The sequence below is a fragment of the Triturus cristatus genome, chromosome 12 (assembly GCF_964204655.1).
Source record: "Triturus cristatus chromosome 12, aTriCri1.1, whole genome shotgun sequence".
In the NCBI taxonomy this organism is placed as follows: Eukaryota; Metazoa; Chordata; class Amphibia; order Caudata; family Salamandridae; genus Triturus; species Triturus cristatus.
Genome location: NC_140595.1, coordinates 686,882,170 through 686,900,384, shown reverse-complemented (window position 1 = coordinate 686,900,384; position 18,215 = coordinate 686,882,170). Strand labels below are relative to the sequence as shown.

Genomic DNA, 18,215 nt, shown 5'->3' with positions numbered 1-18,215 from the left:
GAGCAAGAGATGAAGCTATAGTCCCTGATAGAGAAAGCAGGTGAGAAAGGAAATAGCTCCAATAGACAATATGGCAGACAAAAGATGAGCGCTAGGATCAAGGGAGGAGCCAGAAAATAAGATTCCTACCACTTTGGACTGTATCTCAAGTGTGCGCATGAGGAGAGCGAGCCCGGCACTTGTTTGTTCGCTTCCCTGAGGGAATTCTTAAGACTGTGAGACGAAAGAGTGCCTTTCACACCTGGATTCTCAGTAAATTTGCTCATTTATACATCCATCCTTCCGTTCTCCATCCATCCTTCTTCTCTAGCATACATCTTTATGCTCTTCATCCTTTCTTCTCTCCATCCATTCTTCTTCTCTATCATACATCCTTATGCCTCATCATCTGTTCTTCTCTCCATCCGTCCTCTCTGTTCCTCCTTCCGCCCATCTTTTACTCATCCATCCTCTCCGTCCACCTCCATTATCGTGTGCATCTAATCACCTTAGTATCAATCATTCTGTTCATCCAACCATTCATCCTTATCTCCATCCATCCACCCACCTTTTGTTCCATCGACCCTCCCGTCTCTCCCTCCTTTTCTTTCATGCTCTCTAGTTTCATTTGTCACCCTGCCTCACAGCTCAATTTTATTATTTCCTTGTAATTGTATTTATGTTTGGGGTTCAAGAGCCCAGACAATATTTTAAAGGTTTTCAGTTATGAACACTACCCAGCGGCACCTGCCTCCTGGACAAGCTGTTCTTATGTTCTTTCATTATACATCCTTTCTTCCTCTTTTCTTCATTCCATCTGTCAGTCCTTCCTTCCTAGTGTCTTCCTCCTTTCCTTCTTCCTCTCATTCTGTGGCTCCTAAAGGCATTTTATAAGCAATGCTTGTTTCCTTCTTTCTGTTCTTCCTTCCTCATCTTTTTTCTGCCCTCTCTCTTTAGATCCTGCTTCCTTTCTGTGTTTGTTCCTCCAACCCAAACCCATTTCTTTGTCTCTCTGGCATTTTCTCCTTTTTTTACACCCAGACACTCCATATTTACAGTTACTCTGACCTGTATGCCCTTCTCTTGTTGCTTCCACTCACCCCTCACTGCCACCCATGTTTTCCATTCCCCGGCATCCTTTCTCTCACCTGGCCTTCTTAGCTTCTCTCTCCTGCCGGCACAGCTCTTCCTACTTTCCTTCCTTATCCACAGGGCTTAACCTGGAATTGCTGCAGGCGCTCACTGAGAGGGAAGACCTGCAGATGCGCCGCGATGGCCTACTTTTCCACCTACAGGAGCTCACGCAGAGGGAAGACCTGGACATGGATTGCATCAGCACACTTTTTCACCTGCAGGAATCCACCAGGTAAGCAATGGAACCTCCTGGACGCGTCTGGTCCGCTGCAAGACTGTGAATGGGAAACAAGTGTAGTTCGTATGCTGAGCATAGTTGTATGTGCAGAAAGGTTTTGGGTGTTTTGTTGTAATGGGTGTTAGCTGCGTAGTGGGTGCTTTTACGAGTGGCTATATATTAGGGTTGTTGCATGTGAGCTGGGTGTCATTATGGGTGTGTGCTAACGTTTCACAAGGTGCATATGATGGTGAATGGTTGAGTGTGTCCTGAGTGGTGTTTGCTGGGATGGTGTATGATGTGGCAGTTGCATGTGCTCTATTTAAGGATGGGTGAGGGTGCTGGGGTATGATCAGCTGTATGTGCTGGGGAGTCCAGTTTTGGAATCTGCAGATTGTTCTTGGGCCATTCACAATCCAGCCTTTTCTACTTTTCATCTGTGGCTGTCATCATCATCTGCGGAGTGATATTCTGCCCTCGGGGTCCTATCGCAAACCAATATCTTCCCTCGAAGGGCAGATCACTGTTTGACTTGAGGACCTGCCAGCGGAACACAGAATCTGAAGATGACTGATACGCACTGGGACATTCTGGGCTTAAGGTCGCTCTTGTAGGGAGTCATAATAGTTCCTCCTGTGGTTGACAACCAAAATACAACGTAGCTTATTGCAAAGTATATGTCGGGACTCAGCAGGTAGATGGTGAAGTAATGCACAGCATGTGAATCTAGAAGGGTGTCAAGTTGCAAAATTATTACTACAGATGAGTAACTATTTCCGTATGTGGAGCTAGTAGGTTATAACAGCAAGCTGCTGTCAGTGGTTTAAAATTATAATTGATTGTCTTTCGACACCCAGTTCAGATGAAGCCCACTAAACATCATTTTCTGGTAGTGAGAACTTCTTCACCTGCCAGGGTCATGGATGTTTGATGTAAGATCCAGTCTCCGGGCTTTTTAATTCCTGGGCACATCTCAGGAAGGAGATGGGGTGGATAGGAGAATCTTCGAGTGCAGCTGAGCCCTGGGGGTAACCTTTTGATGCACATATCACTGTGGCTGACATCCAGGTGTGAACCTCTAGTCACTCCCACTTGCTGTGTTGTGTGACTATCAGATTTGAAATCGCTCCTGATGTGACAGATTGCTTTCTGGAGGAAGGGCAGGGCAAAGGAGAAGGCACTTCAAAAGGAAGCCGATCCACATCATTGACTTCAGAGACTTAGACTCTAAATCACATTTGGTGTCTGGAAAGGGGCTATAAGGGGAGCTAAAGGCCTCCAAAATGTTCAATTGCCGAGCAGCCTGTGAGAGGAGGAGTAAGCTCTGCTAGACTTCTGCCTGTGACCAGGACTGGGGGCCAAGACCTGCTAATCTCCCTGCTAGTTGAGGGGACATCACCCAGGGAATCCGAGACCACCCACCACTGGAGCCTGAAGCACCAGTGCCTGCCTGCTTGCCAAGACCACTGTTACCTGTTAGAAAGAGGAGAGCATTGGAGGGGAGAGATGTGCAGTGGGCTATCCGAGATTGGATCTATGTAGTGAGGTGTGAGGAGAGGGCTGCTGCACCGATCAGGTTGTTGCCCTGTGCAGGGAAAATTTGCAGCCCTCCGATGCCATAGGAGTCCACCATGAAGAGGGCCGTGAATGCTGGTGCATCAATTGGGTCACTGCCAGTGTGCATGTTGTAAGACAGTGACCCAGTATGCCAGGTGGGGCCACCGTAAAAATTGCTGCCATGCCGATTGGGCTGTGGCTAATGTGTGGTACTACATTGGCGACCATGTATGCCAGGTGGGACCACCGTGAAGATTGCTTCTGTGCCAATCAGGGCGTGGCCCATGCACAGAGTGAGGACGGAGATCCTGTATGCCTGAGGAGGCCATGGGCACAAGGAAATGAGTGTGGTCTTGTCAAGACTGTCATCGGAAGAATGAGGCTTCTGTAGTGACCTGGGCGGGCCCAAGCCAGAACTAAGGATCAGCACCAAGAGCATTGCACCCCTCCTCTCCACCTGTGGGGAGGATCCCAAGAAACATATCGGCAGTGGACGAGCATTAAGGGTCCTGCATCTGCTGCCTCCCCAGGTATGCCTGTGAGAAACTTTCAGGCCCCATGACTGCTGCCCCTCCCAGGCTGTGTGTGAGGAACTTACTGGAGACAGCCGCTGCAGCTTTAGCTCCTGCAAAGTGGGCGTGCTCACAGACTCCAGTCACTTGGATCTGACTGGTGCGGGTAAGACAGATTTATGGGCCAGATGGCCCCAGGGGAACTTGCCTGCCATACAGTGCCTCGGCACTGGAACACTTTTGACTTTTAAAGAAACAGAGTGGGACTGCTGAGACTACTAGTGGAGCTTCACTTGAATCTTGCCTGTATCGAATGGGGAATAACCACTATTGCTAGCAAGAGGGGAAGTGGGAATCCAGGACCCTCCTATAATTAGAGTGGGAATAGTAATTTCTACCCCTCCACTATCCAACACTTTCCCTACTGTTGCCCCTAGGGGACCTCTGGATTGAAGAGGAATTAATTCCCCAACTTAAAACGTGCCACAGGGCGTGTTCGCACACATATCCCCTCAGGCCCCACCCCCTACCTTCACCACTGTGCAAACGCGCCCCGTGGCATGTTCTAAGTTGGGGGATTGAGTCCCCTTGAATCCTGGGGTCCCCTGGCGGCCAACTAGCCCACCAGGTACCTCCAGTATGCGCCAGGGAGCTGCGTCGCAGAGAGGTGTAAAAAGGGGCGTGTCCTCATTACACCTCTCTGCAACGCAGGCCCCTGGCGCATACTGGAGGTTCCTGGTGGGTAGTTGGCCCCCAGAGACCACCAGTATTTAAGGGGAATTAGTTCCCCCTCTGCAAACGCACCAGGGGGCGTGTTTGCAGAGTGGTGTGAGGAGGGGGCGTGGCCTCCGGCACGATCCCGTCTTTTTTTTTTTCTTATGTTTTTTTCAATTACATTTTTTGGGCCCTGGGGACCCCATCCCCCAGGGCCTGCCCCCAATTTTGATTTATAAAAAAAAAAAAATCAGGAAGGCGGTCGCGTGGCCCCCCTCCCGAGGCCATAATTTGCCCCGGGGACCCCTTTTTAAAATGTAATTTTTTTATTGAGGGGGCTGCGTAGCCCCCCTCGTATGGCCACTTTAAGGCCCCAGGGACCCCATCCCCCCCATGGTCCCAGCCGTCTCCCCGCGTCCTGCGGGAGCCAACATTGCTTTTCCACATGGGGAGCACCTAACATGCTGCTCCCCATGTGGAAAAGCAATTAGCTTTGCTTCATTGAAGCGAGAGCAGGTTTCCCTGCTCTCACTTCAATGAAGCAAAGCAGTTTGCAATGACAGGGCGGGCACCCCGGGACACTGCAGGAGCTGGCCCTGGGGGGTGGCGGTCCCCAGGGCCTATACAAGGCTCCAGGAGGGGGGCCGCGTGGCCCCCCTACCACATTGACAAGTTGCCCCTGGGGGTGGCTGTCCCCGGGGCTGGGGGGCCTGAGAGCCCCCCACCCTAAATAATTTCAAGCCCCGGGGGGGTGGTGGCCTGAGAGCCCCCCCACCCATGTTGAAGAAGCCCTGGGGGGTGGCGGTCCCCGGGGCTGCGGGGGGCCGTGAGCCCCCACGCATATACAATGTTCGAGCCCTGGGGGGTTGGCAGTCCCTGGGCAGTGTGGGGGAGATTGGGACCCCCCACACTTTTTTTTTTCTTTTTTTATTCTACCCCCGGGATTTGATCCCCCCCCCCCCGGGTCAAATTAGCTAACTTTTTTTAAATTTTCGGCCGAAATTCGTGCTGGGTGCGCGAATCTCGCCGATTTTTTTTTTTGGCGTTTTTCGAGTTTGTTTTTTAGGTTTCTTGTGCCTCGGTTCTACCGAGGCACAAGATGGCTGCCAACACTTCCTGATCTGGAGTGTTTACAGCCAATTAGAATACAGCTCGTGCACGGCAGGGTGCGCGCTGGGTGCACATAGGGTGCGCGGATCCTCCGAGACCATCGATATATATGTACTTTTTTTTTTAAGAGCAGATTTTATTAAGCGATTGCATTACAGTTGCTGAGCCCTGACCTCCAGGTACGTCAGCCAGGCGGGTGTATCACAATAACAACATCACAATCCGTTTTGTTTTACTGTTAAACTAAGAACATGCTACTCCTACTTTCAAACCTATACTATCCCCCCACCCTCCTCTCCCCCCCTAACCCCCTGCCCCCTCCTCTCGGTTCCCGCCCGATATATATGTACTTTTAACTCTAATTTTCTCAGGAACTACTGAACGGATTTACACCATTTAAGCAAAAGGCACGCGTCTGAACTACCTCTTTGCCAAATTTGGTGTAATTCCGTTCAGCAGTTCGAACTGTAGCTGCGGCTAAAGGTCCTATGGGAAAATGCATGGGGAAAACGCGTTTTGGGTCCCCCCTTTTTTCTAGACTGCTGCTTGATGAATCACCGTGAAATTTTCAGGATAGGAGCGGACCGGAGCTGGCCAAATGTCTGGAAAATTTTGCGAAGATTCGTCAATCGGCGCCAACGTTATTCCAAATAGAATGTTGCGGATTTCCTATGGGAAATAGGTCCTAACTATACCTACCTACTGGCGACTGCCAGTAGGGGATGTGATATATATAATATATATATATATATATATATATATATATATATTTAAAGAGTTTGTCTCAAAGCTTGCAGAAATCCTCATACAAGAGACGAGCACGGACCCATCGATAGGTGCAAAATTTCTTTATTCAGTCCAACATAAACGCACCACCGCCATGACGCGTTTCGGCCTACCAGAGGCCTTGATCACATGTATATATTACAACTGTATTTTTGACATGGATTTTTTTTTCTCGATATTCTTACGTCGATATTTTTTACATCTATAGAGGTCGATATTCTGTCAGTGATCCCCTTTAGAGCAGGTCCAAAACTTTGTATGTCTGACAATAAATGAAGGAGCGGGCGTCGAGCAGGATGCATTGGAGCGGTTCCGGGTCTTCTGGGTAGAAGCAGCATGGGATCCGGTGTGGGCTGGCGGTCCCGTGTTGCAGGAAAAACAGTAGTGGTGGCATGTGAAAAGGCCTTTGGTTGTTTGTGGGGAGGATGTGTAGCACCTGTTGTTCCATTGTCTGGGGTCCAGGGCCAGGATCTCATCGGCGGTGTAGCAAAGGATGACCAGGGGTCCTGTCGCTGGGCATGGTCCAGGCATGGATGGGCACAGACAGGCTTGCCTTTGGCGCGTCTTCAGCATACAAAGGGGTTCATTGACTTGTTTGTCCTGACAAATGCCCCTATCCTAAGTGGCAACTTTGTGATGGGCAGAAACGTGTCGATGCCTATTCTTATGACACACAAAGATTCTTAATTATTCGCTCAGTATGGCATTTAGTTGTTTTAAGTTGTGTTAGGGAAGTAAAATAACATTTAATTTTATGTATTTCATTACACAATTTTGACTGCTCAAGCCCCTCTGGGAGTAAAAAAATACTCTCTTATTTATCATCTTTTTGGATTGTCTCCATGCTAACTAATTTGGGTGCAATCCTTGAACTCCCTGTGGACATTTCAAAAGCTAGGTTTGGACTTGAACCTTGCCAAATATATGTGGCTGAGAGTTCAGCACCCTAAAATAAGCACTCCTTATTATCTTGGGAAATACCATTGAACGAGTGACCACTATGCAATTCAGATTCTCCAGAATATTGCAAACCAGGAATTAACCTGTCTGTTTTTGAACAAACAGGTCAATTATGTAGGCATAGCATTTGTTTGGGAGGATACATGCTATGCCCATTACCCCCCTCATTCCACCATGGCATTTGCATTATGATATACTTGCTTATTAATCTGTGTTTCCAACTCTTTATTCTGAGATGAAGCTCACCATTTGGTATTAAATGTTGATTGCTGATAGAACTATATTCTATGTTATGAAAGTGGTTCTGTTCATGTTCAGTGTAGATAAATTCATAATTGTAACAGGAATGGTGTTCATTAACATTATGCACTGCAGACCAGTGCTTAATTGGAGCTGGTGGTTTCCGGTGGGCAGCACCAGCACTTAATCATCAACACAAGCGCTATAGTTTCATGAGCACCAGTTGAGGAAATACTCATTTTTGGTAAGCACAGGGAGATTACGTGATTTGCCCTGAATCACAGTATGTTGAGCCGAGGTTCGAAGCTGGTTCTCCATCTCCAAAGTCTGCAGCTCTGGCCATTATGCCACATGCTTTCCGCGCTTCATAGTTTGTAGCTGGCTCTGTTTTAGGCGGTGTTACAGGAGAAATGGGCTGGTGCAAGCTGCCGCCTGACGAGAGCCCCGGCACAAATTAATTGCAGCTGCAGACCATACTACCAAAATTATGTGCCCCCATGATTTTATTGAAGTTCACAAGATTGATCAGTTCATACACCACACAGGTAACTCCTTGTAGGAAGTGCAAGCTGTATCTTGTAATCTACAAGAAAGACTCCTCGTGGAAGAGAACCTGTGCAATCGAGTTCTTAATTCCACTGATGAACCTTTCTGAAAATAAACACGTGCAATAGTGTTTGTAATCCTCATGATGACCCCACAAAAATAAACAAATGCAAGTCTATAACCACTGTGAAAGTCTAGTCAGATATTTCCCTGATTTCAAAGAGGTCTTTTGTCGACTTCAATGATTTGTTAGCCCTGGCTTCAGAAACTATGTATCACAGTGGCCTAGCAAGGGCACTGTGGATTTAGGTGTTTGACAGACCACGTCCCTCCGAGCCGTGATGCTTCCATGCAGACGACGTCCACACTCTATGCACTTCTCCACCCCCTTTTGCACCTAAAGACATGCAAGTTCAAGAGTTCCGGGCTAGCACGTCATTCGTGGCCGGGGTGTAGGGTAAGCACACCCCGAGCCTCATCCTCAGTTCAGTGGGTGAGCCGAATGTGTTCATATGGGGATGATTTTGAGCATGGGCTGATGTTTGTTCTCAAGTGCAGTAGGGTTTCCTCTCTAGCTGGACTCCCCCTCCATTAGGCCTGATGACTCCCTGGGTTCTCCTCCCATTCCTTGGTACTCTCTTCTTCTGTCTCATACCAGGTCAGCAGAACACTCAGATAAGGAGTCGGCGAGCAGAGGCGGTCAAACCATGAGTCTACAAACATCCCAGTCAAAGGGCTGCTGAGGTAGGTGACATGTATCCCTCGCGCACCCTCTCTGTGTACTCGCTGTCATGTTATTGTGTGGTGAAAAAGATGCCACGGAGAATTCAGTCTTAGTGACTCTGCCTGCCAGAGCCTCCTCTCCCTCTATACCTAATAAATCTTCATTCTCACCTCACTCCCAAATAGTTCTTGCTTCATTTTTACACGTCCTTCCCTCTTTTCTTCACAAATCCTCAAATCTGTCTCAATACATTCAATCATTTTCCCTCACATAACTCACTCATCCACAAAATGACGTTCCCTAGTTTTCTCTTTTCATGTCACCTTTCTTGGCACTCTTCAAATCATTCCTCAGTCTCTCCCTCTCGGTCTGCACTCTCTCTGCTTTCTTGTTACCAGGGTCAGGCTGCCACATAGGGCGCTCTTGCAGCACCAGATGGGATGGTCTAACATGTCAGTGGGTGTTTCTGGATTCTTTGTGAGCATGTTTTATGATCTGGTACTCCGGTTTTTACCGCTGATTTGCCAGACATTACCAGAAACATTAACTGCAGCATGCACAGAAGTCTGCAGTCTCCCAAACTTTTAAAAACAGTGTGTGACTTTACATTTCAAACTTGCCCCAGTTGCAAATGTGGGCCACTGTTTTAGCAATCTAATTTGAGAATAGGGGCCAGTTTTCTTTTGGTGCCCAGGCCTGTTTTTTTTGTGCCAGTCCGACCCTGCTTGTTACCTTTCAGTGCCTTGCTTCCCCCACCTGTTCTGCAGCCTCTTACTTTCCATTGTCCACTACCTGTCCCTTATGAATTGCCCTACCTCCCCTTTACTCTTTCTTTAACTCTTAGTACTCTTTTCCGTCTTCCTTTCTATGCCTTCTAGTTTCATGGTATTTAATTTTTAACATTTCCATCTGTTTTTTATCCATATTTGTTTTTTGGCCAACTAATCCGTATTTATCCAGATTTATTTTTAGTTCTGTGAAGAAATGAAGTTGTAACTTGTATGTTTCCACATTTATTTAACTGATAGCTGTGCACTCATAGTTTGATAGCTGTCTCGTTTAAGCAAGAGTACACTTACATGAAAATATTAGCATTATACCACAAACACCCGCTGAGAAATTGAGTAATTTGAGGATATATCATTCCTGTTTTTAATCCCCTATGCTGTCAATCTGTACAGTTGTTGGCCTGGAATACATGAATGACATCACGGAGAGTCACTCAAAAAATTCTGATTGTCCTTATTTTTCCACAATTAAAAATAAATGCAAAAAGAAAATACAATGTTTTATGTCTGTATTTATCCGAAAAATGGGGAGCCTTAAAAATAGTTGAGGAAATTAATTGAAGGAAAACAAAAAGTGTTCTGGGCATAGTTCCTCTGTAGCACTGAGGCTGACTTCACTGTGTTTGGGCAGAATGCGTTGTGTACAGTAAATGAAAAATGTTGGATACAGAGGTGTGGACGTCACCAAGGGAGAGTGACGGGGACAGTGCCCCAAATTGTCCGTGGCGTTCGACCACAGGAAGAATTTCTACTTGACTCCCAAGAAATTGGTGTCTGCCTTAGAGTTCACCAGGAAATTAAAAACAAAGACAAGAGGAACCTCAGCCCTCCCTGTAACTGTAATCCGAAATATCTTGGGTCATTTGTGTTGTTGTTGGAGTGTCCAGGTTTGGTGTAGGTGTGGGAGGTTAGTGGGAGCCCTTACATATGCTGCTACAGCCCCCCTCACATAGTACACTCTACCCCAATTCATATGTCCACTGAGAGGTCAACAGAGAGATGAATGAGATGTGGTGGCGGGAGGCGGGCAGGGTGTTACCCGAGCTGTCCCCGTCTTTGCGATGATTGTATCATGTCCCATACACAGCGCACGCCTAGACCAACTTAACTTAGAGAGTGAAATACATGGAGTTTGAGACAATAAACACCATACACATTGGCTTGAATTCACAGGTTGTTGCTAGTCCACGCGATTTGTGAAACTGGTGGAGTAGGCTAGTTTTCAGAAAAAAGCATGTCACAAACTGTTCCCCCCCCACCCATACACTACTCTCCAGACCCCTGTTTATGGTCAACTTGAGAGGACATACTGAGGTGCTGCCGTCCTCATCCAGCAGCAACCCCAGAGAGCCCTTTGGCCAGCGCTTGATTTGTTTGTAAAAAAAAAAAAAAAAAAAAAAAAAGTGGAGCGGCCCAAATGTTTCCTTACATAGTTTCTCTTCCTTTTTCTCTTTTCTTCCTTTCTCTTCCTTTTTCTCTTTTCTTCCTTTCTCTTTCTTTTGCTCTGGCTCTAAGTCTGAAGATGTCAAATATGTCTGTGTGCCCAAAAAAGCAAGCCAGTGCCTACCATCTTTAACCAGAGGCACAAAATAAGCACTATCTTTGGCCTTACCTGCTTTTAGCACCTAAGTCCTGATCTATGCATATTCTTTTTGTCCTCATCGAGATACCCTGCCACATGTGTTAATGACTAGCTGCAAAGTGACCTGGGACTCTGAAACCCCAGTCGCACTGGAATGCTTTGGCTGATTGGTGATGGACCCAAAATGTGCATCTGAAAACAAAGTGCTCCAAACAGATGAAGAACACCACCTCTAGACTCATGGGTTTCTAGGATATTGCTTCCTGCTTCACTTGTGTTCCACCTGAAAAAGTGTCAGCCAACATGTATTTCACCCTATAGCCTTTGGGTACCTTATCTACAACCCTCATCTTCTCTAAGCAAGTCCTCCCCTTGTCTACATTAAAGGTTCAGGAACTTAGCACAGAGAAGAGAGTTGAAATCACCACTAGTGTCGAGAATAATGCCAAGGAATTGATGTTTCAACCTATCTCGCTTCGTTGCTTCCTTGACGGCCACTCCATACCTTACTGCCGCTTATCCAGGATTGTCCAGAACCCTGTGCTGCCCGCTGCAGCACCAGGGCTGGACTGGAGACCCAAAGCAGTCCTGGCAATTTTGTCAGACCAGTCCTCTGGGTTTGCAAGTGTGAAGCACTGCTGCTTTTGTTACAGAGGGCCGATATTGCAGCACTGCTGCAAAGCAGGCCCCCCAGCAACAAAACCGCCCCCACAGCTGTAAAACCAGCCCAACCCTTCCAGCCTCCCAGGGAAATGCTCAATGCCTGTTATGGCCAGTCTGGCCCTGTGCACCACTGTCAAGTTCCAGAATTCTACCAAAATTGATCACATGAAAACCCCTCAGTAAGTCATTCTACTCTTTAAGAATTTAATTCATAGACCCAGTGAAGTTGGGTTATTGCATAAGGTCCACCATTGCTTGTGCTAACATTCCCCACAAAGGATGATCCAGCTGGACCACCTTCATCGTAAAGCTCAAAAGTCCCAATAAAACGTTCATGCCAGTGTGGCATTTTCACTCAGCAGACACCATCGGGACAGTATCCAGCCCCAACGGGGAACAACCTTTACAACGCAACTTTTACAATGCACTACACTTACAACGCATTTTTTACAACGCAAAATCCACTACAACGCATTCCATTACAACGCATGACACTACAACGCATTTTTAAAAACTACCTTTACAATGCATTCCATTACATCGCATACTACCTTTACAACGCAAACCATTACAACGCATAATATTACACTACACTATCCAACACTTACCCTACTGTTGCACCCCCTGGAGTTAGAATAGTAATTGTTACCCCTATACTATCCAACACTTACCCTACTGTTGCACCCCCTGGAGTTAGAATAGTAATTTTTACCCCTATACTATCCAACACTTACCCTACTGTTGCACCCCCTGGAGTTAGAATAGTAATTTTTACCCCTATACTATCCAACACTTACCCTACTGTTGCACCCCCTGGAGTTAGAATAGTAATTTTTACCCCTATACTATCCAACACTTACCCTACTGTTGCACCCCCTGGAGTTAGAATAGTAATTTTTACCCCTATACTATCCAACACTTTCCCTACTGTTGCACCCCCTGGAGTTAGAATAGTAATTTTTACCCCTATACTATCCAACACTTACCCTACTGTTGCACCCCCTGGAGTTAGAATAGTAATTTTTACCCCTATACTATCCAACACTTTCCCTACTGTTGCACCCCCTGGAGTTAGAATAGTAATTTTTACCCCAATACTATCCAACACTTACCCTACTGTTGCACCCCCTGGATTTAGAATAGTAATTTTTACCCCTATACTATCCAACACTTACCCTACTGTTGCACCCCCTGGAGTTAGAATAGTAATTTGTACCCCTATACTATCCAACACTTACACTACTGTTGCACCCCCTGGAGTTAGAATAGTAATTTTTACCCCTATACTATCCAACACTTACCCTACTGGTGCACCCCCTGGAGTTAGAATAGTAATTTTTACCCCTATGCTATCCAACAATTACCCTACTGTTGCACCCCCTGGAGTTAGAATAGTAATTTTTAACCCTATACTATCTAATACTTACTTTAAATGCAATTTAATATTATGCGTTGTAATGGTATGCGTTGTAAAGGTAGTTTTTAAAAATGCATTGTAGTGTCATGCGTTGTAATGGAATGTGTTGTAGTGGATTTTGCGTTGTAAAAAATGCGTTGTAAGTGCATGCGTTGTAAAAGTGTGCGTTGTAACGACGTACATCCGCCCCAACTGCAAGGCACACCTCCACATAAATGAGGTACTAACGATTTTGGACATTGTGCATGCCAAGGGAAAAAGGTCATGGTCCAAAAAATGTGCCTAATTCATTTTTGGGCACTAAACTGTGGTGCATAACTGTATAATTTTCCATCGTGTGTGAAAGCACCCAGCCACCATCCCCTGCTGCTTTTCCTTCAGCAGTCGCCAGAATCACGGATCTCCCATTGATTGAGTTTAGAATGTAAACAACCTACCTCCTTCCTCCCGATATATGGAGTTTTAAAAGGTTCTGAAAAACCTGCCACCATATATACTGCCTTTCCCAGCTTAGAGAAAACCCTCAATGCATCAGATCACACCCGAGAAAATTCGGCTTCACCTGGTTCTTAGTCTTCAAGTTGTCTTCCTGAATCCTCTCATCTGTCGCTTCCATCTCAGCGTTTCCTTCCATCTTCCCAAAAGACTGATGTTTGACACTCTCTGACATAGGAACCATTATCCTGCTAGATTAAAGACAGGGAAATAGATGTGGTGTGGGGCATAGGCTTGTCTCCTCCTCCCTCCATTTCCTCTGTAAGGGCCTGCTGTTTTGTTTACGTCCCTCTACCTCTCCGTTGTCATGCCCTTGATTACAAGTGATCCAGAGGTGTCCCACACATTACGCAGTCATGGCCAAACCTACAACCCTGCCGCTGTCCAAGTCACAGCACAGTTCTTTTCTTCCTGTAATCAAATAGCCTTTCTCTACATGCCTAAGTATTGCTAATAGTAAAAGAGACCAAAGAAAATCGGGGGCTTCTTCGAGATCTAATTGTGGCCATGATTTCAAATTCATGTGAACAATTTAGCTCACATAGCAGCTTCTTGTCTGAATAAATCTTTGTCTGATCTGGTAGGCCCTGCTATCTTCCACCAATGGACAATCGCTCAGACAAGCAGAGTTTCTCCATCCCAGCACCATACGCTTGCTAGACGGGCACCACTGTGTTGACCACAATGCCTGCTGTTGCTGCCCAGGCTGATGAACACATTGTCTATTCATTCTGAGTGGAAATTCACTTCTCTGCACTCCAATGCACTTCCTGCTAGAACCGTGCCACCCATCAAATCCTTTCTCTGTCCTCCTTAGTCCGCTTGGCAGCTTCTTGCTTCTTCACCTGGTTCTAAGACTTCAAGTTGTCTTCCTGCACCCTCTTATCTGTCGCTTCCATCTTTGCTTTTCCTTCCATTTTCCCAAAACACTCATGTTTGAATTCTTCCTCGGGTCCTCCGCCCCTTCTTCTTCATACTATCTTTACACTTCCTTTCTTGATAAACTTCAGCATTTTTAATTTGGGCCTCCTTGCCTCCTCTCGTCCCCCCTGTTTACCAACATTCCTCTGCTTCTTCCTGACACTCATCCGAGCCTGAATAGGGGGGCTCTTTGTAGGTTTCCTAGTTGCCTGGTTATTCTTGAGGCCAAGTTGGCTGGTGGCCCCTGAGGCCCGATTGTTCCTTCAGAGGACCTCACTCTCTTTCCGTAGAACATCTCCCCATCGCCTTTATTGGACTAGGTCATCCAGTTCCCCTTTTCTTCATTAGTCCAGTGGCCACTAACTTGCACCAGAACCTTGATGGATTTTATGAATGCAGGTGTGGAATAGCCTATAGCAAGCCCTCCCTGCAGCATAGCCTGCTTGCTTTCTTCTATTGCCTCTCTGCCCCAGCCCAATGCCCCTATTCCTGCTGTGAGGACGCAGCAGTCCAAAGTCTGCAACATCCCATTGTCTCTGATCTCAGCTGCATGGGCCGAGCAGCAGTGTTGCCAGGTTCTGAGACCCTGTTAAAGCACAAGGGGGCCCAACAATGAGCCCAGTATAAAGCCAACACTGCATTACCCAATAAGTATCAACAACCCTGTCAGGGAATATTTTCAATGCACATATCTAGTTTGTTTCTTTAGACCTCTCCACAGAATATCTTCTATATTTATGATGTTGTTCCTCCTTCTCTGGTTTCAAGTAAAAGAAAGTTTTGGAAAAAGCCAATAGGTCTGGTTTTACTGAGCTAACACTTGCAAATACACTGATGCACACATGTTGTTGCCATGTGCTAGCCCATTGAAGTCAGACCTATTGACTCAGACATGGCTTGATTATTTATTCAGTCTCTTGTGTGTTTAATTTAGATCTTCAGATTCAGTAATTCAAAGCCTATAATAACGTTCCCTTGCATCAATAAGAATATTTTCCAGTGATGTGCATTAAACCTTAAGAATAACGTTTCTATACCTCTTCTAAGTACAGCAGCCTTCCAAGAAACACTTGTAATGTTCTATTGAAATTCTGTGTAATGTTTATTTTTTGTATTTAAATGTTTTAATTGTAAGTATATGACCACCTCATTTTGTCTGTATACTGTCTAATTTTTCTTGTTATGTTTATGGCATATGCAAGCAATAACAAAACCATGGCACCAGCCTGCCAAGGCCAGAACTCCTGGCTTTGCCAATGCCTGTTAGATCTAGAAAGACCCGTACTTCCATACCCAAAGAGAGGGTCCTCTTTTAAACCTTCAAAGTTTAAGAGGGTGTGCTGTCAATATGACACAACAGCGTGCAGATGGGAATCTCACCATCTGATTCTTACTCCCACATCTTCCAGTACGTAAGGTGTGCGTGCGTTGGATGTACAGGGAGCACCACCTATGTTCTGAACAAGAATGATGGAGTTGGGTATGGAGCGGGCCATTCCTTTCTAAAATAAAATAAACTATAGCAGCATGTGAAAAAGGAGGTCTGCAAAATGGCAGACAGAATGGCCTTGCCCCACTGGCCTGCTCTTCAATGGAAAAAGCAAACTGCTCAGGGGGACGGCAGCCCACAGAAAGACAGAAGGAAGTCGGAAGATCAAGGGGGGGGCAAATATACAAGAAATCAGGCAAGCTCTGTAGCAATAAGTGGCACATCTGAGGGGACCACGATGTGGGGGTGGGTCATTGGCCTACTTGTGCGCTGGTTGAGTGGGGGCTCAGGCCTATGGAGGTGTTGCTTGTTCTGTCTACTAAGAAAATGTTTAAAACACATTTTTTGTTTGCAATTTGTATAAAAATGCTACCTTTAATTAGGAGTCTTTCAAACAGAAACACATGACTCTTGTCCCTGTTGGAACGCTGTGGGGCCTATTAGGATGGCGGGCGGACCCTAGCGGTGCTGGGACCGGCTGCCAGTGGTGCGGCGGTCCCGAACCGGTAATTAGGATGCCACTGCCACAGTGGCAGTGGCATCCACAACATTGTCGCGGGCGGTGCTCACAGCATCGCCTGCCACAATGCATTTGCATGCACAACGAGGCAGGCACCACGTGGTGCCTGCCACATTGTGCCTGCAAATGCAGGGGGGTACTATAGGTAGCCCCATGTGTACCCCCAACACACCAGGGGGCCGCAACGGGCCCCCACATGCAGACACCGCATGCCTTTCCATGGCGGCAACGCCACCATGGAAAGGCACATCCCCGCCTGCATGATAATATGGATGGCGGTGTCTTGCAGACACCGCCACCATATCCAGCCCCTTTTCCTCCCGGTCGACTCGTCGACGGGCGGAAAACCGGCGTACAGTCTTTCTGTCTGCCGGGGTCCCGCCGCCATTGTAATTGGGCGGGGGATAAATTGCTGGCGGGCAGTGGGAAATGACGGGCGGATCGCCACCGCCATACGGGCAGTGGCGATCCGCCCGATATACAAATAGACACCTTAGTCCCTTAATAACAAAGCACACGCCTGTTACATTTGTTCCTCGTTACCTATGCTTCTTAGACGGCTCCCCACACTTTGTAGGACACACCTCTGAATTATTGCTGTTTGTGGTGCTCTAGGTCCTGTCTCTGGTTTCTTTTCCCTCTGAGAGCACTGCAGGACTGACAGATAACGGCAGAGTGTGGCTGTATTAGTGGTGGTGAAAAGAGAGGGACAATAGATTCCCTCTGACTACAGAACTGGAGAAGGAGCGCGAGAGAGACAGAGACTGCAAGAAAGCACGGGTGTCGGGGCTCGTCAGGGGTAGCAGCTGCAATCCTTAGTTTGCTCCTTGGTCCCTCTGGCAGTGCCCTTGCTACCCCTGGCACTGCCCGTGCTACTCCTGATCTCAGTTGTCATTAAGCCCATGGAGGGAACACATACAAAACTGGATTCTAAGCACTTTGTACTCGTTCTGTAGTTGCCATTCCTTGGATTGTAGCAGCAAATGGAAGGCTGTTAATGGGTGAAAGGCGTCACATAAGGCCAACCCTGTGATGTCATTGGTGTCACAGGGTGCATAATGTCACTTCCTTAACCTCTGGCATTTTGGTGAATCAACATCCTTCAAGGAGAGAAGGGCTCCCAGAGAGCTGGTTTGCATGAAATCAGAGAGAAAGAGACCCCCTCTTACCTCAGGAGAGACAGTGAAGCCCAAGAGAGACTGGCATGAAGAGGGAGGGGACTCTGTAAAGGGAAGCTGATGAAAGGTAGGTAAGGGAGACGCCATCTGAAGAAGGGGAGGAGGGGGATCCCCAGGGACAGAGGGCGAAAAGAGGAGTAGGACCCTGGCCTGCGGTCGGAGAGAAGATGTTCCATCAGGGTTAAGCCCCGCGCAGCAGGGGGTCATTGCTTCTGTGAGGGGGAAACGTTTCCAAGTGGAATAATGAAATAATATGGTTCATGGGTCCATGTACATCTCACTGAACCATGCTTAGTTCCCCTCCTGGAGGTCTGTATGGAATTATGGGCTCATTTGCCAACATTCTTGAATGTGTGGGCACTATGCGACTTTCACAGTGCACCACCTACAACACGAGATGCACGTGTTGAAGGCAAGGTGCACATTGGAGAGCTCATGCAGCAAGTAATGAACTCATCACTTGAAAATAAACACTTTTAATTTCAAAATGGCCTCGCATTAGTTCATCCAGTCTGGAGACGCATCCTCAACATGTGTGTGTGGGGGGCTGGGGGATTCAAACGTGCTTCCTTGGTCAGGATTCACCAAAGGCAAAGCTCCTGTCCACGTGACCCTTGCAAGTGTTTATTTTGTCCAAGCCTGCCCCCCCCCCTCCCCCCAGCCCTCTCAGCGCCACACAGCAG

General features: G+C 47.0%; 1 protein-coding gene across 9 annotated transcripts in view; it reads left to right on the top strand.

Annotated features, from left to right (window-relative positions):
• The window catches only part of LOC146780096 (P2Y purinoceptor 4-like), a 229,659-nt gene that overhangs the window by 181,973 nt on the left and 29,471 nt on the right, over positions 1-18,215 (top strand). For 8 of the 9 annotated variants that reach the window (XM_085639818.1, XM_085639817.1, XM_085639819.1 and 5 more), the window contains 2 exons: positions 1,192-1,345; positions 8,414-8,499. In XM_085639818.1, coding sequence (XP_085495944.1) covers positions 1,192-1,345; positions 8,414-8,498 — 239 coding nt within the window. In that variant the 3' untranslated portion in view covers position 8,499. Of the gene's footprint in view, positions 1-1,191; positions 1,346-8,413; positions 8,500-18,215 lie in introns of those variants that run through there. The other variant, XM_085639814.1, reaches the window with a different exon arrangement.